The 21,745-nt window shown below is 32.1% G+C and overlaps 1 protein-coding gene across 1 annotated transcript in view; it reads left to right on the forward strand.

The window, feature by feature from the left end:
* The first annotated feature begins 10,257 nt into the window (after positions 1–10,257).
* The window catches only part of LOC144351400 (stimulated by retinoic acid gene 6 protein-like), a 42,317-nt gene continuing 30,829 nt past the window's right edge, over positions 10,258–21,745 (forward strand). Inside the window, exons 1-9 of the mRNA XM_085506780.1 lie at positions 10,258–10,394; positions 16,220–16,362; positions 16,616–16,736; positions 17,548–17,599; positions 18,445–18,588; positions 18,898–18,974; positions 19,469–19,586; positions 20,702–20,864; positions 21,618–21,693. Coding sequence (XP_085362906.1) covers positions 10,279–10,394; positions 16,220–16,362; positions 16,616–16,736; positions 17,548–17,599; positions 18,445–18,588; positions 18,898–18,974; positions 19,469–19,586; positions 20,702–20,864; positions 21,618–21,693 — 1,010 coding nt within the window. The 5' untranslated portion in view covers positions 10,258–10,278. The remainder of the gene's footprint in view (positions 10,395–16,219; positions 16,363–16,615; positions 16,737–17,547; positions 17,600–18,444; positions 18,589–18,897; positions 18,975–19,468; positions 19,587–20,701; positions 20,865–21,617; positions 21,694–21,745) is intronic.

Consider the following 21,745-nt stretch of genomic DNA (forward strand, 5'->3'; position numbering starts at 1 on the left):
TGATTGCATATTGTCTTGATTTTGTCATGCAAATAGTATATGTGAATTTGAATGAATTTGAATATGGTGCAGGTGGATCATAATATATGATATGGAATAATAAACATTGATGTAAACACTGTCCATTTAGATTGTAGATTGAATAATGAATGACAATTTGAATATTGTTCATGTGGATTACAAATATAAAATAATGTACATCAATTTGAATGAAGCGTGTTTGAATTCCAAATTTAGAATAATAGATTTGAATTTAGATATGTCATACGAATTCAAATAGTAGATAATAGTATGGTGCATGCAAATTCTAAATAGGGAAGTATAGACATCAATTTAAATATGGTGCATTTGAATTTCAAATATGGAATAATAAACAATGATTTGAATGTGCTGTATGAGGATCACAAATATTGAATACTGGTAATACACATAGATTTAAACACGGTGCATTTAGATTCCAAATAATAAATGTGGATTCCGAATATACATACATTAATGCACAGCAATTTGAATGTGATGCATTTGGAGTCCAAATTTAGAATAGTATACATGAGTTAGTATATTGAGCATGCGAATTGCAAATATGGTATAGACATCATTTTGAATATGCTGCATTTGTATTCTAAATATGGAATAATATACATCAATTCGAATATGGTGCATTTGTATTCTAAATATGGAATAATATACATCAATTCGAATATGGTGCATTTGTATTCTAAATATGGAATAATATACATCAATTCGCATATGCTGCATTTGAATTCTAAATATGGAATAATATACATCAATTCGAATAGGCTGCATTTGTATTCTAAATATAGAATAATATACATCAATTCAAATATGCTGCATTTGTATTCTAAATATGGAATAATATACATCAATTCGAATATGCTGCATCTGTATTCTAAATATGGAATAATATACGTCAATTCCAATATGCTGCATTTGTATTCTAAATATGGAATAATATACATCCAGTCGAATATGGTGCATTTGTATTCTAAATATAGAATAATATACATCAATTCGAATAGGGTGCATTTGTATTCTAAATATAGAATAATATACATCAATTCGAATAGGGTGCATTTGTATTCTAAATATAAAATAATATGCATCAATTTGAATATGGGGCCTATGCAACAAGAATAGTAAAACATGTTATTACAGTAGTATTATATTCCTATATATATATATATACTATTATATATAGTACTTGGCCAGCACATGGAGTATTCTGCCCTGATGGACAGGATAAAAAGTTCTCTCGTGCAATTGCATACATACCACCGCTGAGCAATATCAGACGTTATGTCTTTTTGTATGTGGTATGGTATCTACAGTGAAGTCAGATGTACTTTTCAAATGGCATCAGGATGTTTCATTTTTTTCCACCTATTGCTGGAGACCTTCAACCTTTGGATTAATTACGCGTTAATTTCTATAACTTCTATAACACAGATTCAATTTCATCTCTGCGAAGGCCAACCACCATGTCCTTTCCACTTGACATAACTTGTTCTCTACATCTTTCTACAATTATGTGTATATAAATTGAAATATTTTGGATGTCACTGACATAAATCCGGCCCATACATTTTGGCAGTCACATTGTAATGAATACTTCTGTCTGCTTATGTTCCTAACAATTATCCTAAGGTTGTGAGCAGAATTTATGGCAGGGGGGTGAGAAATTATTTTGTTTTACTTTTTTTTGCAGCCCCCCTAACATGCTACATAAAAACATGACCCCCTCTCAAATACCCAGTTTTTCAATATGTTTACATTTCATATAGAATACATTCATCATATCTGTGTCCTTATTAAATATTTAAATATGCTGGGATACACATGTATCCCTCGTGGGGCTTCTGTCCATGATGTTGGGAAAGCACAGAGAGTCTGTCAAAAAGTAAGCACATTCTCCCAAGATATCACAGCCTTGCAAGTGAAGTTAAAGAACATAAAGACCCAATTATATGACGGCAACCACAATTCCAAACCGTGGGCCAACAGCAAAATTTGTTATATTGAGAAGAGATTAGATACCCTTGGGAGATGGTTGGAAACGTGTCAAGTCGAGAAAATGACATAACCTACACTCTTCAACAACTGACATCTCGGTTCCATAACACTTGCGTTGCATCAACAGAACGAGTACGAACAAAACGTAGACAGAAAGAAGACAAAGAGAGGAATATCAGAAGAAAGGAAAAAAGAACCATCAAAGAGACAAAGATGTTAGTGGTTGATGCATACAGTTTTGATATGGGAGAAAAAGTTGTTAAATACAAGTACGGACATAAACCAGATACTGTTATTTAATAGTACTAATAAAATTGCCCAGGAAACACCTCAAGAGTCTAATTTACTTGCGAAACATCAATACATTTGAGGACCCTGATAATGCTGATAACCTGATTGCAATTTTACAAGCCCGTCAGGAAAATGAAACTTGCACTAACTTCAGATTCTGAGACTGACGAGTCTGAATGATAATGTTACAAACATCGTCTCCTGTAATACTATCATGAACAAGTAACCTGTAGAATGCTGTGTGGGTAATATTTTTTTTTATATTGATTTTTGTTGCATTTGCAGCAAATAGTTACCAAACAATGAGAAATCTATAGGATTGGATATACCTCTCAGCTGGCTTCACATGCATAGTTCAAGACTGCCTAACCGGTGCTTATACCAGGATTTAGTTGCAGCACTGTGGTCTGTGGTTACAGCTTCATTTTCCGAGTAATCACAAGAAATTGACATGACAATAGAAATTCATGAAAGATTGGCACTCCCATACAATTAATAGCAAGTGAAATTCCTGGAATTGAAACATAGATTTTGAAGTCACTGGTGTAGGCATTGAATAACTTCAAGTTGGCATAAAGACGAGGTAGTTTATTTAATCAGTGCTGAACTAGAGGTTGAAATTATAATTAAGTTCGTTGTCATATAATTTGTTTATTTAAATTTCTCCTGAATTCAAATAGAATACACTGGTGAAAGGATGTTTTTGAGGTGTGGTTACATTGTGTATGGAGTGGTAGGGTTGGGTGTCATATAATTTTTTCATTTTCAACTCTCATGAAATCACACAGAATTTCACTTAATTTATTTTCGATGAAAAGTTTTCAAGCATACGGTGTGAATCAAATTTTCACTGTGCCGTGTCAAGTCTCAATAGAGTATGAGGGAAATGGCATTTTCACTGGAATTTATTTTAGCGGAAAAATGTTCACAGTGAAGGGAAGTATTCCACATTATTACATATATACTGCAATTTATTTTGATTCGTCCCTGAAATCAAAATCTGTACTTCCACACCCCATATGCAAATGAGGTCTGAGAGCGAATAAAGTAGTCCGTTCAAGAGTAGCGTTTTTCGAAACATAGCAGAAATAAACATTATTTAGAAGTACGATACTTTACGTTTGGGTACATGAATATATTTGCCGAGTGAAATGAAATTTGAACAACAGTAATGGTACTTCTAAGCAGTAATATTGACTAAAACTAATTTGCATATCACCCATGCAATGATGTTTTTGATATTTTCACGGTCAATATGCAAATGAACATGGTATTGGCGATTCGCTCCACTTGGATTGCCCTTAAAATCACTTTAATTTTGTGTATATGTGTGTGTGTGTGATTTCTAGTGTTTTCACGTATTAATTCTTCTGTGATTTGTTTGGCTTGGCCGATTTCGCTCAAACTTAGCAGGTAGGTCACACCTTCACCCTAGTTATCAGGAAATGTATCTCCTACAAATTTTGGATGCAACACCTCAGACATAGCTCATTTTGCTCAGCTTGAGTGTGGGCACAAAGTTACTATTGGTAAAATCTGAAAACAAATTCTGACAACCGTTTCCATGGAAACAGCCAACAACTGAATGTTTTAATACCTTCACGTCAAATGTATCACACCCTACATTTCTATGATTAAAAAGCATGGACGTAGCTCATTCTAATCCGCTTGAGTGTGGGCAACAATTTACTGAGATTTTTTTTGGCTTGGCTAATTTTGTTTATAATTGACAGGCAGGTCGTACCGTCACTAATTGGCAAAACAATCCTGGTCCACAGCTACCATGCAACAGCAAAAAACTGTTTTTTGAATACTTTCGACCCCAAATTTATTACCTCCCACTAGTCTTGTATTCATGCCTTTTATTTTGGCTACGTTGCACACCGGTAAGAGATCACCGACGCCGACATTGTTACACTGTATCAACGTAATCCCGACGCAACTTTGAACTTTGAATGAACTGTAAATGCTGCCTGCAATCTAGAAAATACTATCAGTTGGAAATAATAAATTTAAGGGATTGTTCAGTTACTCTGGCCTGGGGGTCGGCAGATTCCATTTTGTCAGCTGTAAATCTCAGTTGACCCACCCCTATCAACAACAAAAAAGTGGGCGACCCCCTAACATTATATTTTAAAACATGCTGACCCCCCCCCCGAAAAACAAAGAAACATTAACAGTTTTGGCTCTGACATGATTACAAAATGTATGATGTGCATTGAAAATATCGTGGTTTGCCGTAATTTTTAGTGTTTGCATTTAATAGATCAGTCACCTTAGGAGGGGAGGGGAAGCATAAAGCCAAAAAACGACTACAGAAAAAGCTGCAGGAAGTAGGGAAATCTATGCTGCTAAAGATAGTAAATAAAAACAAAGCTGTGGAGTACTCACTTGATAAACGCCCTTATAAGATAGGAAAAGAGGATTTGAATCTAGGCGGTTCGAAAACTAATTTGGATTTAATATATCTTTCATATCTTATAGACCAGGAAAGCTTTACACCTGAAGCACAGTCTGTGCTTATGAAAACAAAGGACACTTTGATTTTTGTATAAATTTGTGTTGGATTTTGGTATTTTACAGAGCAAAATATGCATAATTAAAAGTTGAAAAAACAAAAAAACTATTTATTTATATACATGAATCCATTTAACTTTTTTGATTTGCTGAACAAAAACTGTCACTGCTCTTTGTACTAATTGCTGTGTTTTTCCGTCTCCAGCTACAATTGGATAAATCCAGTAAATATCTTATACAATGGTGACTTCAGACTTTAAATAAAATAATCTGATATCACGTGGACTTGGGATGTGTTCAAAACTTAACTGTATAATTGCATGGGGCTCTGCCGCATTGCATAATCTGTTAGTTATTTGTCAACTTCAACCCCAAAATATTTAGCCTATAACATTTTTTGCATCAACAAATTTATAGGCAATATGGGTAATAGTTATTATTAAGAACACATTTGTACGATTAACTTTTTAATCTATTGTTCTGAAATAAAATTTAAAAAAATATATACATAAGCGCGTGTGTGAATTGTGGAAAACAGGGTGACCCCCCCCCCCATTCGCAAAATCAAAAACAGGGTAACCCCCCTACTGATCCACCCCCAGGCCGAAGTAACTGACCAATCCCTAACAACAGCATATGTTCTAGCAATAAAATAAAATGACTTCTAAGGATTGAATGTTTTTTTGCGAACTTTGTATACGGTGCCCAGTTTTAGTTATAAACCGACGTTAGCTTCACGTTCATGTCCTACCATGGCAACAGCCGAAAACATATTGCTAGTTTTTTTTTAGTGGAGTGGATCGCCAACCGGCTTGTTTTCATTGGCAAAATCGTTCAGTAACATGTTTGGCATATTAGGTGTACATCACATGGACTACTACGATTGAGATAACTTTATGTATGTTGAATGAGTTTTATAAACCCCGAAGGGCTCTTGGAAGATCCACCCGCAGTAAAATTAGCGATTGCCATGGAGGCGCAACCATCAACATCAAAATCCCAGCAGGTTTCTGCTGGCGACGTTACCCAGTTCCAAATAAAGATCACCAACGCCAAATAAGCAACATTTTAACCGGTAATCAAGATTAATTCAATCCACGGCTAACAAGCAACATCACAAGTGAAGTTGTAGCGTGAAGCTCAGCGACTACTGCTGACAACGTAAGTCATGCTTGCGTGCCTTCACCATTGTATTCAGACGAATCACGTGGTGTGCCGTTCTCTTTCAAACCCGGGATTCGATCAATAGGGGAGTTTCAGTAAAAAAACACATTGCAAATCATGCAAATTCAACATTTTCATACCAGTATACTAAAACAAAAATGCTCAGCGATGCAAAAGAAGGATAGATGTTACTTTTCATTATACACATCTCTGTTGATACAATCCCTCACATATTCTATTCCCAGTTATACCTGCGTAAATGGATTAGCCTCTTTTGAGGTTGACATTCAGACTAAAATCACGTGACAGGCTGTTAAAATTGGCTGTTGCATACACTTTCGCCGGTCTGGAAAATGTGTTTAGTTAGCTCTCATTCAAGTAACAATGCAGATTTCCCAGTGGCAGTGAAACTATTCGACTCTACCATTAAAAAATAGGGGTGTTTTGAGCAAAAAAACGAATAACCCTGGAGTGCACACAACACACTGAATTTCGGAACAAATCTTGCATTATTTACAGCAGCAGAATACCACAGAAATATCAGACGAAACATGGAAACACTATATATATGTATTTCGACCTGAACCCTCTCTATTGCAATTCCAGGAATTACCCCCCATATGTGCAACCATTTTCCACCTTGGTACCACCCAAGCCTGAAAACAAAATCTTAATACCACGCTGAAGCGTTTGGTAATAAGTTTTCGCGTATCTGTTGTCCGACTTGGTTGTTGGAACTTGACTAAATAGTAGACCGGATGGCGACGGTTATATTGTAATTAGTTCCAAATCACTGAGTCAAGTTCCGTCCAGGACCCCGCATGAGCCTAAATGATGACAGATATACCACAGCCATTCATTAGTAACCAGCTAACCAAGTCGGTCAACAGATACGCGAGAATTAATTCATGACAATACCATGAGAATTTAATAGAATGGGTGTTGCATTAGGGGAAATTGCGTGGCTTGATCAAAGTACGCTGTACTTTGGGAACAAGAAAAATCATTGTTATAGCAAAGTATATTGAATACAATAAGTGGTACCAGGAAGACATGCGTACAGTTTGTTAAATCAGGGTGCTAGTTTCTTTCCTTTAACAAACAAACAAACTATTATTCATTATTTTATATGCCCACATTTCCTCTGTTGCTACCTTTAATACATATTTACAAACAAAGGTTTTATATACATATAAAATACATTTTCTGGAGTTTTTTCCACCATAAAAATTTACAATCAAATCACACCGTTTTCTGGTCAAACTACATGTATACTTATACTGTTGTTCTATGTTTTATTTATTATACTAGTACGCGTCCTTCGCGACATAAAATGTGGTCTCGGCCCTGAAAGCAAGTGCCCGGGCTTCTATAACTCCTGTAGTAAATACTTTATTTCGCCAGAACTATTTTAACAAAAAATGGACCATAACTTTAATAATGCATCATTAAAGACTGAACTGTTAAAGACAGGTTGCCATGAAATATTGTATAACGTTATCATGATTGTAATAGGAGAGGAATCACATTTATAAAATTTAGAATCTAGTCGTTGTGTTGATAGTGTGAACAAAATTATAACCATTTAAGTGGGAGATGTGTGGTTATTTTGCGAGTTGAAATAAATATTTAGATCACCCATAATCACACTTATTTATTTTTTACAACGACCAACGTAACTCAAGTTGGCGGGCTTGGTACTGGTTGGTTCATAGTACATCCGAGCTATGATTGGAGTGAATAGCATTGAAATAGATCATGTTATCTGATGTACTAGTAAGTTAGTTTTCATGGACGTGTGCGTGTGATGACGTCAATCAAACGAATTAAACAATAACGATATTGGAAATTCTAAGAAACACTAAATTAAACTAAATAGTATTAAATAATCTCACCCCCATCGACAATTTTTGCCATTTGGATAAATGTAGTACTATTTCTCTGCATCATTGACATTATCTCAAATAAAATCAACACAATTACTTCATCATGCTTATATGGTGATAATAAACAATTCTATAAATGCTGTTTTGCACATTGTATGTATTTGCAAAATTTAATGTGAAACTTCTCTGTTAGGAGCGTGGTTGTAAAGATATCAGGATCGCAGAAAGCAATCAGTACATTATAGCAGAATTTGTTTAACCATACTCCCAAATAGTTTGAGATGGGTTTTGGGATTGGGATAATATTTTTCGAGAAAAGAAGTTTGATTTTAAAGAATACTTTTATAACTCTGTGACTAAGGTTCTTCTGAGCTGTATTTAATTTGCAAGTTTTGTTTATTTTCAAACCAAAATAGGAATAGGATTTGACGTTTTCTAGTTCTTGGTCGTTCATTTATATTCTGATTAGGGTTTCCCCGTTTTGTTAAAAACCATAACTTTTAATTTTGAAACAATTATGTTCAGCTTCCACTGTTTGCAGTAACTGTCAACGGAATTTATAGCATTTCTATCACGTGAGTGAGATAGGAGAAGGTAATCTGCATATAGTAAAAATAAAGATGGTTAGTGGACAATCATAGATAAATCTTCCAAACCAATAGAATTTTGAACATACCCAAAACTCAATATGAAAGAGGGAATTTTATAGGTTATTAGCATGGCCGAGAATTACAACGCATGTTTTTTCTGGATGAATGTTGCTTTTCTCTAATAAGTCTAGAATTTTTTCAAATTGTTCTCTGGACAGTTTCTTATGGTCCAGTGAATCTAACAACAAAACTGGACCTTTTTTCCGGCACAAATAGTGCATTTCCAAGGTATTTGTTCTGCGAATGTAACGTGTACTATTATTTTTCAAAAAGGATGAGTCATATATAAATATATCGTCAATATTTGACCGTTACTAAATACTTTAAAACTATTCATTTTCACTGGCATTTAATATCACTACTAGTACTTTGAGCAATTTCACCGAGTTTTAAGTTCATGAACTTGAAAAGGAAATAAATGGATTATATTGTTATTTAGTTTACATGGATTTAGCGGATTTTACTTATCAAGTTATAGTGAATAATTAATGTAGCTACAGTTTTGTCACTGGTTTCAAAGTTTGTTATTTGTGTTATCTGAATAGCAATGACCGAAAATAAACAAAGTCAAAGTCAAATGAGACTCCCTATCTTCATACATATGAAATGTGGCGATGCTTCCTGTTTTCGAAACATTTATCACGTACCCCAATTCGATCCAATATGTTGATGTCACATTCCTACGTGTCAGTGCTTGCCAGAGATTAACGACGATACGCACAAACTGGTACAGATATCTAAATTTGCTTTACCTAGGGGGTATTGTTGAAACTTTAAAATGGAGGCGCTTGGTTTTACGTACTCAAGGAAACCGTATGGTGTCGCTGAAAGCGGGTAAGAATATACCTTATATTAAGTAATGTGGCTTCGCAGTGGTATCATTGGTCGGCAGTGTTTATAATGTGACACGGAGTATAGGGCTAATCGATATCAAAATGAAAAGGAAATATATATATTATTAAGGTGGGTTCTCTGATCCCACCGAATAATCGTCGAATTTCGAAAATATTTCCCATTTTATTTCTGATTTTTTTTCAAACTAAACACCAATATATGGGTTTTTATTACATAGTGCGTTATCTCAAACTACCTATCGTTTTATTAATAGTGGATCTAGGCGTGTCATTTATATGTTATCAATTAAGGAAATACTTACAAAGATTACTGTTCTGCTTTGTAGATGTATGTTGTTAAAAAAAATAGTTTGAAAATCAGCAAAGCGTTATTTAATCCTTGGAGCAGACTGGGGATTGTTGGGATGTATTGTTTGTATATTTTGAAACAGCGCCCTCACGGCTGTAAGTGAGGAATATATTTCTAGATATTGAATCATAATTTTATTATACGTGTACCCATGAATTATGTGCTATCACTTTATGAAATTTAATATATTATTTTGATCTGTTAGTAGTGCATGCACTTATGTGAATGTCTTTTTTTTTAACAAAAACATGTTTAGACTGAGGGCAGTAAATGATTTAATGTTTAAAGCATACTGATTACACTTAAAGCGGGGAGTCGTCCCCTACACATGCATCAGTTGGCCATAACGTGTCATTGTTTACAAACAAGTTTTTACCCATGAGCCGTTGCGTTCTTTGCTTGTGTTGTTATCGTCGCTTGGGACTCATTTTCCACACGTGCGCAGGTGTCTACCCTCTCGCTTTAACGATTATACTCAATGCCATTTCAAATCGCTATAATCTGCAGTCATTGTTAATGGCTGTATAGACCACACAATGTCGATATTGATACCATGTCTTTATTTCTATTTATCAATAGCAATAATACAGATGATGGATGTGATGATGTCATTGCCATGGATCGTTTTGTTCATTTCTGTCTCATTCCTTCAGTAAGTACCTATTCAATTCTTTCTATTTATTACATAGTACATATTGATATTTTTTATAAAATGTCACAATCTATGCCAGTGTTTATATTTTATTATATACCATAATTTTTTTCTGTAATAGTTTGGTGCAACATTTTGCAAATTTTATATTTATTTTTATAGAATTTCTTTGTTAATTTTTTATCAAACATACATAATTTTATGTTGCCTACAGTTATTGATCTAATATTTTTGTTTAAAAATGGGCAAAATGTGGCTTTAATTTTGTGATTGTGACAAAAGATGACCTTGGTGCTCAAACAGATACAGTGGAAAACAATCTTGAAATTTCAACAGGAGCAGAGTGTAATATTTTGTTTTGTTATTTACGGAAACAATAATTAGAAGCTTATCAAAAGTATCTGTCATCAAACTGCGGATACATCAACACTGGTGACTCATCAACACTGGCAACAGCTAGTGTGACAAAAACAACCATGTTTATAATATTCATCGGCTACATTATCTCTGACTGTCTTTGAGTCAGTGTGTGTTATATCTAGACACTACTTAATTTTGACACATTTAATTAAAAATACTAATGATGTCACTATCAAATTGCCAAACTTTACTAATTTTTAATGTGATAATGTATTTACTTTATGGATCAAGCACATAAGTGTCGAATATCATTTTAACAGTCGCACATTGCATACTGTTGTTCTGTCGTTACCATACAGTACCCTCAGATGGTACTCAGGGAGTAATAAAGTTATTATTAATATTTATTTATTATGAAGAAATTGATATATTATCACAGTTCATGAAATCATGCCAATAATTTCTCAAAACATGGTTTATAGTTGGTCAATGTGTTTATTTCATGAGAAAAAATGCAATTTTTGTAAATGATAAATATGAATCCTATTCAAAGAATGGAAAGTTTTTTTTGCTAACATAGTCCCAAGTAATCATTCAATATAATTTTTGGGCACTGGCCTTTTATCATCGGTATTTAAATATGTATCTTTTCAACTATCTAGATGTGGTTCTTGTCATTTGAATGCTTTGATATTTCACTGTCCCAGTAAATGTAAACTTTTTTATATTTTAGATAACTATAATAATTATCCTGTCTTTTCTGACAACAAGAAAGACACTCTATCCTGAAAAGTGCTGGGGAAGGCCAGGAATGCTGACGTATGTCAATTATTTTATCGAACATTGATTTATTTATTTCACATTAAATATTAATAAAATAAGGATATGTAACTTAGATATTCATGTATGATGATATGTGATATATCAAGGATTTATAAGACAAGGATATGTAACTTTGATATCTATGAATGGTGATATGTGATATATCAAGGATTTATAAGATAAGGGTATGTAACTTTGATATCCATGTATGGTGATATGTGATATATCAAGGATTTATAAGATAAGGGTATGTAACTTTGATATCTATGAATGGTGATATGTGATATATCAAGGATTTATAAGATAAGGATATGTAACTTTGATATCCATGTATTGTGATATGTGATATATCAAGGATTTATAAGATAAGGATATGTAACTTTGATATCCATGTATGGTGATATGTGATATATCAAGGATTTATAAGATAAGGGTATGTAACTTTGATATCTATGAATGGTGATATGTGATATATCAAGGATTTATAAGATAAGGATATGTAACTTTGATATCCATGTATTGTGATATGTGATATATCAAGGATTTATAAGATAAGGATATGTAACTTTGATATCTATGTATGATGATATGTGATATATCAAGGATTTATAAGATAAGAATATGTAACTTTGATATCTATGTATGGTGATATGTGATATATCAAGGATTTATAAGATAAGGATATGTAACTTTGATATCCATGTATTGTGATATGTGATATATCAAGGATTTATAAGATAAGGATATGTAACTTTGATATCTATGTATGATGATATGTGATATATCAAGGATTTATAAGATAAGAATATGTAACTTTGATATCTATGTATGGTGATATGTGATATATCAAGGATTTATAAGATAAGGGTATGTAACTTTGATATCCATGTATGGTGATATGTGATATATCAAGGATTTATAAGATAAGGGTATGTAACTTAGATATCCATGTATGGTGATATGTGATATATCAAGGGTTTATAAGATAAGGGTATGTAACTTTGATATCCATGTATGGTGATATGTGATATATCAAGGGTTTATAAGATAAGGGTATGTAACTTTGATATCCATGTATGGTGATATGTGATATATCTAGGATTTATAAGATAAGGATATGTAACTTTGATATCCATGTATGGTGATATGTGATATATCAAGGATTTATAAGATAAGGGTATGTAACTTTGATATCCATGTATGGTGATATGTGATATATCAAGGATTTATAAGATAAGGATATGTAACTTTGATATCCATGTATGGTGATATGTGATATATCAAGGATTTATAAGATAAGGGTATGTAACTTTGATATCCATGTATGGTGATATGTGATATATCAAGGATTTATAAGATAAGGGTATGTAACTTAGATATCCATGTATGGTGATATGTGATATATCAAGGATTTATAAGATAAGGGTATGTAACTTTGATATCCATGTATTGTGATATGTGATATAACAAGGATTTATAAGATAAGGGTATGTAACTTTGATATCCATGTATTGTGATATGTGATATAACAAGGATTTATAAGATAAGGGTATGTAACTTAGATATCCATGTATTGTGATATGTGATATATCAAGGATTTATAAGATAAGGGTATGTAACTTTGATATCCATGTATGGTGATATGTGATATATCAAGGATTTATAAGATAAGGATATGTAACTTTGATATCCATGTATGGTGATATGTGATATATCTAGGATTTATAAGATAAGGATATGTAACTTTGATATCCATGTATGGTGATATGTGATATATCAAGGATTTATAAGATAAGGGTATGTAACTTTGATATCCATGTATGGTGATATGTGATATATCAAGGATTTAAAAGATAAGGATATGTAACTTTGATATCCATGTATGGTGATATGTGATATATCAAGGATTTATAAGATAAGGGTATGTAACTTTGATATCCATGTATGGTGATATGTGATATATCAAGGATTTATAAGATAAGGGTATGTAACTTAGATATCCATGTATGGTGATATGTGATATATCAAGGATTTATAAGATAAGGGTATGTAACTTTGATATCCATGTATTGTGATATGTGATATATCAAGGATTCATAAGATAAGGGTATGTAACTTTGATATCCATGTATTGTGATATGTGATATAACAAGGATTCATAAGATAAGGGTATGTAACTTTGATATCCATGTATTGTGATATGTGATATAACAAGGATTTATAAGATAAGGGTATGTAACTTTGATATCCATGTATGGCGATATGTGATATAACAAGGATTTATAAGATAAGGGTATGTAACTTTGATATCCATGTATGGCGATATGTGATATATCAAGGATTTATAAGATAAGGATATGCAAATTTGTTATCGATGTATGGTGATATGTGATATATCAAGGATTTATAAGATAAGAATATGTAACTTTGATATCCATGTATGGTGATATGTGATATATTAAGGATTTATAAGATAAGGGTATGTAACTTTGATATCTATGAATGGTGATATGTGATATATCAAGGATTTATAAGATAAGGGTATGTAACTTTGATATCTATGAATGGTGATATGTGATATATCAAGGATTTATAAGATAAGGATATGTAACTTTGATATCCATGTATTGTGATATGTGATATATCAAGGATTTATAAGATAACGATATGCAACTTTGATATCCATGTATGGTGATATGTGATATATCAATGATTTATAAGATAAGAATATGTAACTTTGATATCCATGTATGGTGATATGTGATATATCAAGGATTTATAAGACAAGGGTATGTAACTTTGATATCTATGAATGGTGATATGTGATATATCAAGGATTTATAAGATAAGGGTATGTAACTTTGATATCCATGTATGGTGATATGCGATATATCAAGGATTTATAAGATAAAAATATGTAATTTTGATATCCATGTATGATGATATGTGATATATCAAGGATTTATAAGATAAGAATATGTAACTTTGATATCCATGTATGGTGATATGTGATATATCAAGGATTTATAAGATAAGGATATGTAACTTTGATATCCATGTATGGTGATATGTGATATATCAAGGATTTATAAGATAAGGATATGTAACTTTGATATCCATGTATTGTGATATGTGATATATCAAGGATTTATAAGATAAGGATATGTAACTTTGATATCCATGTATTGTGATATGTGATATATCAAGGATTTATAAGATAAGGGTATGTAACTTAGATATCCATGTATGGTGATATGTGATATATCAAGGATTTATAAGATAAGGGTATGTAACTTTGATATCCAAGTATTGTGATATGTGATATATCAAGGATTTATAAGATAAGGATATGTAACTTTGATATCCAAGTATTGTGATATGTGATATATCAAGGATTTATAAGATAAGGGTATGTAACTTTGATATCCATGTATGGTGATATGTGATATAACAAGGATTTATAAGATAAGGATATGCAACTTTGATATCGATGTATGGTGATATGTGATATATCAAGTATTTATAAGATAAGGATATGCAACTTTGATATCGATGTATGGTGATATGTGATATATCAATGATTTATAAGATAAGGGTATGTAACTTTGATATCCATGTATGGTGATATGTGATATAACAAGGATTTATAAGATAAGGGTATGGTGATATGTGATATGAAGTCTGCATCATTACTTCCATTAGTAAATATTGTTCCAATCTGATTAAATTCCTATGTACATGTAAGTATAGGCTCCAATTTAGTTCCCATTTTTTTTCTATTTTTATATAAAAACTTAATAACAGTAAGTATAACAAACAAAAAATAGTCACAAAAAAGAAAAAAATATTCATAAACCAGACATGAATGTCACAGTGCCCGTTATTTAATTATAAAATACTCATGTTAAAATAATACATGGAACATCTGCAAACAGTTGAATTAATATGTACTCTATGTGGGTACAACTCATCATAAAGTGATTTCCCTTAATCTGATAACTGAAAACTGTCATTGACCTGGGTCCAAAATCTCAGAGTACACAAGTGCAACCAAACGATGTCTTATAAATCTGAGTAAACCTTGATGTACCTTTAATAACAACTTGACTTCTTTGTTAATTTAAGTCTTTACCAGGACCTGGGTTTGTTTCAGTATTGCCACTATAATTCCCATCAAAATGTAGCCCTGACACCCCTCTACATTTTCTACTGAGAATGGTAATGGTATGACCCATCTGTCCTGATTCAGATCAACCCTAGCATTACAATTAATTAATTATTCTGAGCATGATCAGTTGTTCTCTCAGTGCAGTAGGGAGAGTAATTTTGGATGAAAATCTTGAAAAAGACCCACATAGGATTTTCAGATCTGGAAAAAAATTATGTGCATATTCAACAGAGACTTGTTCATCAACCTGCCAAGTTTCATTGATATCTGCTGCAGAATTTCTGAGAAAATGTTGGAGACATAAAGGGGGGTGGACGGAAGGAAACCAGAAATAAGAAATAATAGTCGCCTTTCAGGCTACGCCTGAACAGATACTAAAAATATAATTAAAAAAGATATAAAGAGCCTATATCCACATCTGGTTTTAATCAGATTGATATTGATTTTGAATTTTTTATTTTTTATCATATTGCAGACCAATAAATTTCCTGCAGAATTATTGCAATAGATGGTCCTATGCATTTGCCTTTGGTGCTACCACTACCATGTTAGTGTCATTATTTTGGGGAACATATTCCTATTATTTTATCGACAATATTGAACGTCTATGGGCCCAAGGTGAGTGAACTTTGCTATTTGAATATAGAATATAAAATTAATTGCATCGTTATGACGATACATATTTGTACATATTTATACCAAAACTGGCCTATGTGACATTACGATTGGTGTAATGTGACAAAACCTAATTTACTCTTGACTAGCAATAATTTTTTGCTGTGCCTCAATTACTAGATTATACCAACTATAATTTATGAATGAAATTATAACTTACTACAAGATTATTTCACTATATTTGTATCTATTACAGTGTTTATTGGTTTGTTGTCAGTTGCTGAGATTGGTATCAACTTTTACCCATTTTTTATCTGCCTGGCTACATCCCATCGGTTCATTGGATCGGCACTTGGATTCTTGTATGCTGGTCTTTGGTATGTTTGCATTTGAGCACTCATTAACTTTATCCATGCTACACTAACACTGTTGCCAACAATTAATTGTCATCTGTGTTCAACTGATGTCAGCAAAATAAAGCAGTTTATTTACACCATTGATTGTTCGCTATCATTGTTGTTACCCACATTTTCACATTTTTAACTTAATAATAAATGTCAACCATAGGATAGGATAGAATATTTTATTTGGATATACACAAAAACAATGCTTGAGTAAAGTCCAATATGAGAAACATAAAATAACACAACTAATCTAAAATAATTTTAAAATCTGAAATGCAAAATTAGCTAAAATACTACAAACATATGACATTGAATATTTACTGGGTAGGTTCAAATTTGTTCATACTTTGACGATAATTTTAGTATCTTTGCCATGTTTGCTAGTATTAAGCTTAGCCCACTGTTGTTATCTTTAGGATTTTCCTTTTTTTTCTTCTTCTTCTCGCATTTTTGGTTTGTCATCCTAGAACTGGAACACAGTTAATGAAACTTCTCACGTACATTAGCAACCATACTTGGTGCACCAGACTTTCAAAATTCTGTTTGATCACAATGTTTTGCAATCTTATTGGTTAAAATAAAACCTGCATACTGTCATACTTCTAAAGAAACTCAATAAATTGATCTGAAATTTAGGACCATTCTTTATTTTGTTGTGTGACTTCAACTCTGAAAAGGTGACCCAAGATGTTGATTGGCAGCCATCTTCAATTTAAGATTTAACTCCTAGATTTTGATCATTTTATAATGTAATCTAATAATTTTTTACATATTTTTATTTTAGGCTTTCCGTTCAATTATACAACATAATTATCTGTCCAGCGCCGGTTACTGCTGTAAGTTATAAGCTTTACTTGTAATCAACAACATGTACATGAAAATGGATGTTTTTGCTCATATCAGTTTTAACAATTTGTTGAATAAATGGCATTCATGAAGACAATAGTCGTGACTTACCAGCTTAGGGACCACAATACAATTTTGTTGTGGCTTTTTTCTATCTAGTGTGTGCATTTTTTTCCTGTCAATTTTCCTGTAGAATATCTTTTAAATTCACACCTGATGGTCAACCCCATCTCATTTATCAAGATACAGAACATTAAAGGCAGGTGGTCATCTTGCAGCGCTTGTGCAAAAATATTTATTGACAAACATTGATTGTCCTACAATCTAATGAGCTTTTGTAATGAAATCACGTGTAAACGTTTTGACCTGGGCACAACTTTCACTAATTATCGCTAGTGTCTCCTCGATACCTTCCAGTCGCAAAATAATTACCTAATTAAAGCTTTGTAACATCTCAGTTTGTACTGAGACCTATATCTCACACATGCATGGCTTGATGACCAAAATATGTAATAAATAGGTCATAAATTAGTACATTTTGAAAATTGGCTTGAATTTGGTTTTGTACTGAAAAAACAAATCTCAAATAATGAGCATCACAATATGTGTAGACAGATTCTAAAAATGAGAAAGTCTTGTTAGTCTATATATAATAATAATAATACCGGTAATAATTTTATTCAACACGAAAATCTACAACAGAGAGTAATTTTATGGTTATATATCTTGTGCTTTGTGCAATATCTCATGGTATACTTGTTTTTGGTCACCTTGCTTGATTCAGGCAATGCACATTAACAACATAATAAACTATAAACTCTGATTGTTATTGCAGTCTTTCAGCTACCAAGCCTTAGTAACACAGTTTCCGGCATATCTATGTCTGTGTTTTCTTATATTCCGTTATGCACAAAGATTCTGTATGTCTATTAGAAACTGGTACTATAATATGAGAGATGATTTTGATGAAGAACTAGAGGTAAATGTACAGTGCCACCTAGTGGTGGAATAAAGTAGAGCATGTGACCTTTGACAGACATGTACAATGGTTCATAGTCTAATGTTTGTGTTCAGATTGTACACCACAATAAGTCTATTTTTATAGACATGAAATAAAGTTAGAATGCTACTCAAAAGTAAATATAATTTCATTTCCTTTATATTTTATATACAAAGAAAATATCTTTCAACTGCATATAGTTATTGACAAAATGAGCTTTAAAAAAAATTAAGCCTTTTGAAGTGAATAAGCCAAAATGTCTGATCAAAGTTTACTTTGTTTTTATAGGAAGAAACAAAGATGCTGAAATCACACCAAATAGAGCATGTGAGACGGTTGCTAAGGAAACCGATTGATGAAACTAGGTTTGTATTGCTTTGCACATGAATTATTACACTGTTTCCTGATTAATGACATTGAATATTTCAAACTAGATACCAACTACTGTAACTATTTAATTTTGTCTTCTAGAAATTTTTGAAATTCCAGAATTTTATGGTGTTCATGAAAACAAATTTTGTGAAAGTAACTTTCATGTGTTGTACGACCATGAAATTTTTTTCAAGATTTGTCATTATCAGTTGGTGACCATCACATTCATTGGCTGATGAATATAGCACACTACTATTCTAAATATGCTAATTTTTCATGGATGACTTTTATATGTTTTGTGCACATGCTATAAGAACTGACGGTTACCATAATGACGAAAATGTGACTGCCCCATTCTTTGGCTAACGTCAGAATAGTCAGTACCCAGACTGAACTGATTGGGACTTTACAAACAGTAAACAAATTCTGAATATTAACCTTTTTTTTTTGTTCAAAAATAAATTTGCTTATAATATTTTTTTTCCAGCCCAGATGATCCAAAGTGGCTGCAGTTTATACATAAGATCCATAAGCCAGATAGTACGTTTAAATATTCTCCAAAATTTATTTGTACAATGGTAGTACTGGTATTATGTCTGTATCAGGTAAATATTGAACAAGCTATATTTATATTTTCATAAGCAATGGAGAGTTCCAGTAAGCACACTGTCAAGTACTTGGTAGATTTTTACCACAATTAAACATTTCTACTCTCTGTTTTCTATCTAAAGTATGACCAATAATTTTCATGAAGATATTCATTTCTTTGTTTAATGAAACTGAAATGTTTCAAATATAATACAGTGTGCAAGACTGTTTTTCACTATTTTGAAAAATCTGTTCTGGTATGCATATACGTACATGGATTATGTTAAAAATAAATACTTAGAATTGGAGTATAGTATGTGATACTTGCAATGCATTGTGGGATTTATGTAAATTAACTTTGTTTTAAGAATATAAGCATAGATTACTAGTTTCTCTTTCTTTTGGATCACATTTGTTTTCATCTGTTTTGTTCTCATATTCATTTCTGCTGCTTTTTCATATGATGTCATGTCTCCATATCCACGCTGCTAGAAGCATATAAGTGAGTACAAAACCAGACATTCTCATCTGTACACATTATTGAATACATTTTATGTTAATAATGTCAACTTAAAATTAGGTAATCAATTACAAAAAATAATAAAAAAAACACACCAAAAAAATTGAATAATTAAAAATTAAAAAAAAGCCCAATTAGATCTTGATGGGTGAAAAAGATAAATAGCCCTATTTGAGATAATGAGACTTTATGTCCCACCATTATAAAAATATGAAATTGTTTTCAAATCATTGCATATCACTTTGTAATAATTAAAAATATATCAATAATTAGAACATGCATAATTGGTGGAAAACAGTGTTCAACCCTAGCTCATTCAGTAACCATGGTAATGAGTGATTTAATTTCAAATTAAAAATGTTTTGCACAGTGAACTTCATGAATATAATTCTGAATAATTCTCAGAACAGATGAAAATCGTTGACTAAATATTGCATGTACCAACATGTATCATCTTATAGTATATCATTCATTGTATTGTCTCATTACTGCAGTGGTTTTGTAATTGAAACACCATGTCATGAATGCTTGTTTTCAAAGAGTTTAATTAGCTACATGTAAATTTTTTAACCTCAATTACTGAATCAGTCAGCTTGATATTTTATTCCACAGGTTGTGATATTTTTCGTGTATGTCGTAGCCATAATGTTTCAAGGGTTACATTCACTGGTTGATACATTAATAGAAGAGGTTGGCTCTAGTTTAAATGGAACAGAACAAGCTGACTTCAATGAGACCATTAAATCTATTAGAAGATTTGTCTTTATAGGAGAAGGTACATATTTATATCTCATTTCTTGTTGAATTGACCATTGTAGTAAAATGCATCTCTGCAGCACCTAGTCAAGCAGTAAACCATACTGTGGCAGGCAAGAATACCCCACAATAGAAAAACTATTTGGCAAGTTTCATTCATCACCAAATTGCTTCTAATGTATTTTAAAGCCTGAATATCCATAAGGAGGAGGGGCACCTAGTACAGATAAATGGTGGTGTACACAGTATAGCTTTTCATTTTACATCTCATTATTAATCGCATTAGACTCATTAGAATTAATCTCATTAGAATTAATCTCATTAGAATTAATGAGATGTACAAGTTGAAAGAACTATAAACTTTAGGCAGTCATTGTTCTCTGTTTTTAGAATGTTGTTTAGAGGTTATAAACTACAAGTGAAGGTATTTTGTAAAGGATATATGACCTCTCTGTAAATAATTTGCATATTTCAGGGAAGATAATTACCAAGCGAAGCGAAACACTAATTTACGCTGACAACAGACTCCACTATAAGACCTTGCTTTTGCAAATGAGATGACAAGTTTAAGACTAAAGCATGTTATAATATTCAGTATAAAATTAGTTATATTTTAATTGTGAAGGCTGGGCATGTATAGATAGTTAATATACAGTATAATTTATTAAATAATTAATCTTTTATTTAGTGGCATGGATATGTTTGTTGTATTTTAGAAGAATGAGATTCACATGGGCAAGGCTGTAATAATTTAACTATGTTTTCTATATAGATTGCTGGTATGCAGCCACTGCATTCACAACTTTAATTGAGCTAATGTTCCTAGTACATGTGGCAATATGTTTCAGGTGGGAAATTATTTTATAATTCAAATTTATTTATTATCTTGATATGACATCA

This window comes from Saccoglossus kowalevskii, chromosome 13 (genome assembly GCF_978046115.1).
Source record: "Saccoglossus kowalevskii chromosome 13, keSacKowa6.1, whole genome shotgun sequence".
NCBI classification, from domain to species: domain Eukaryota; kingdom Metazoa; phylum Hemichordata; class Enteropneusta; family Harrimaniidae; genus Saccoglossus; species Saccoglossus kowalevskii.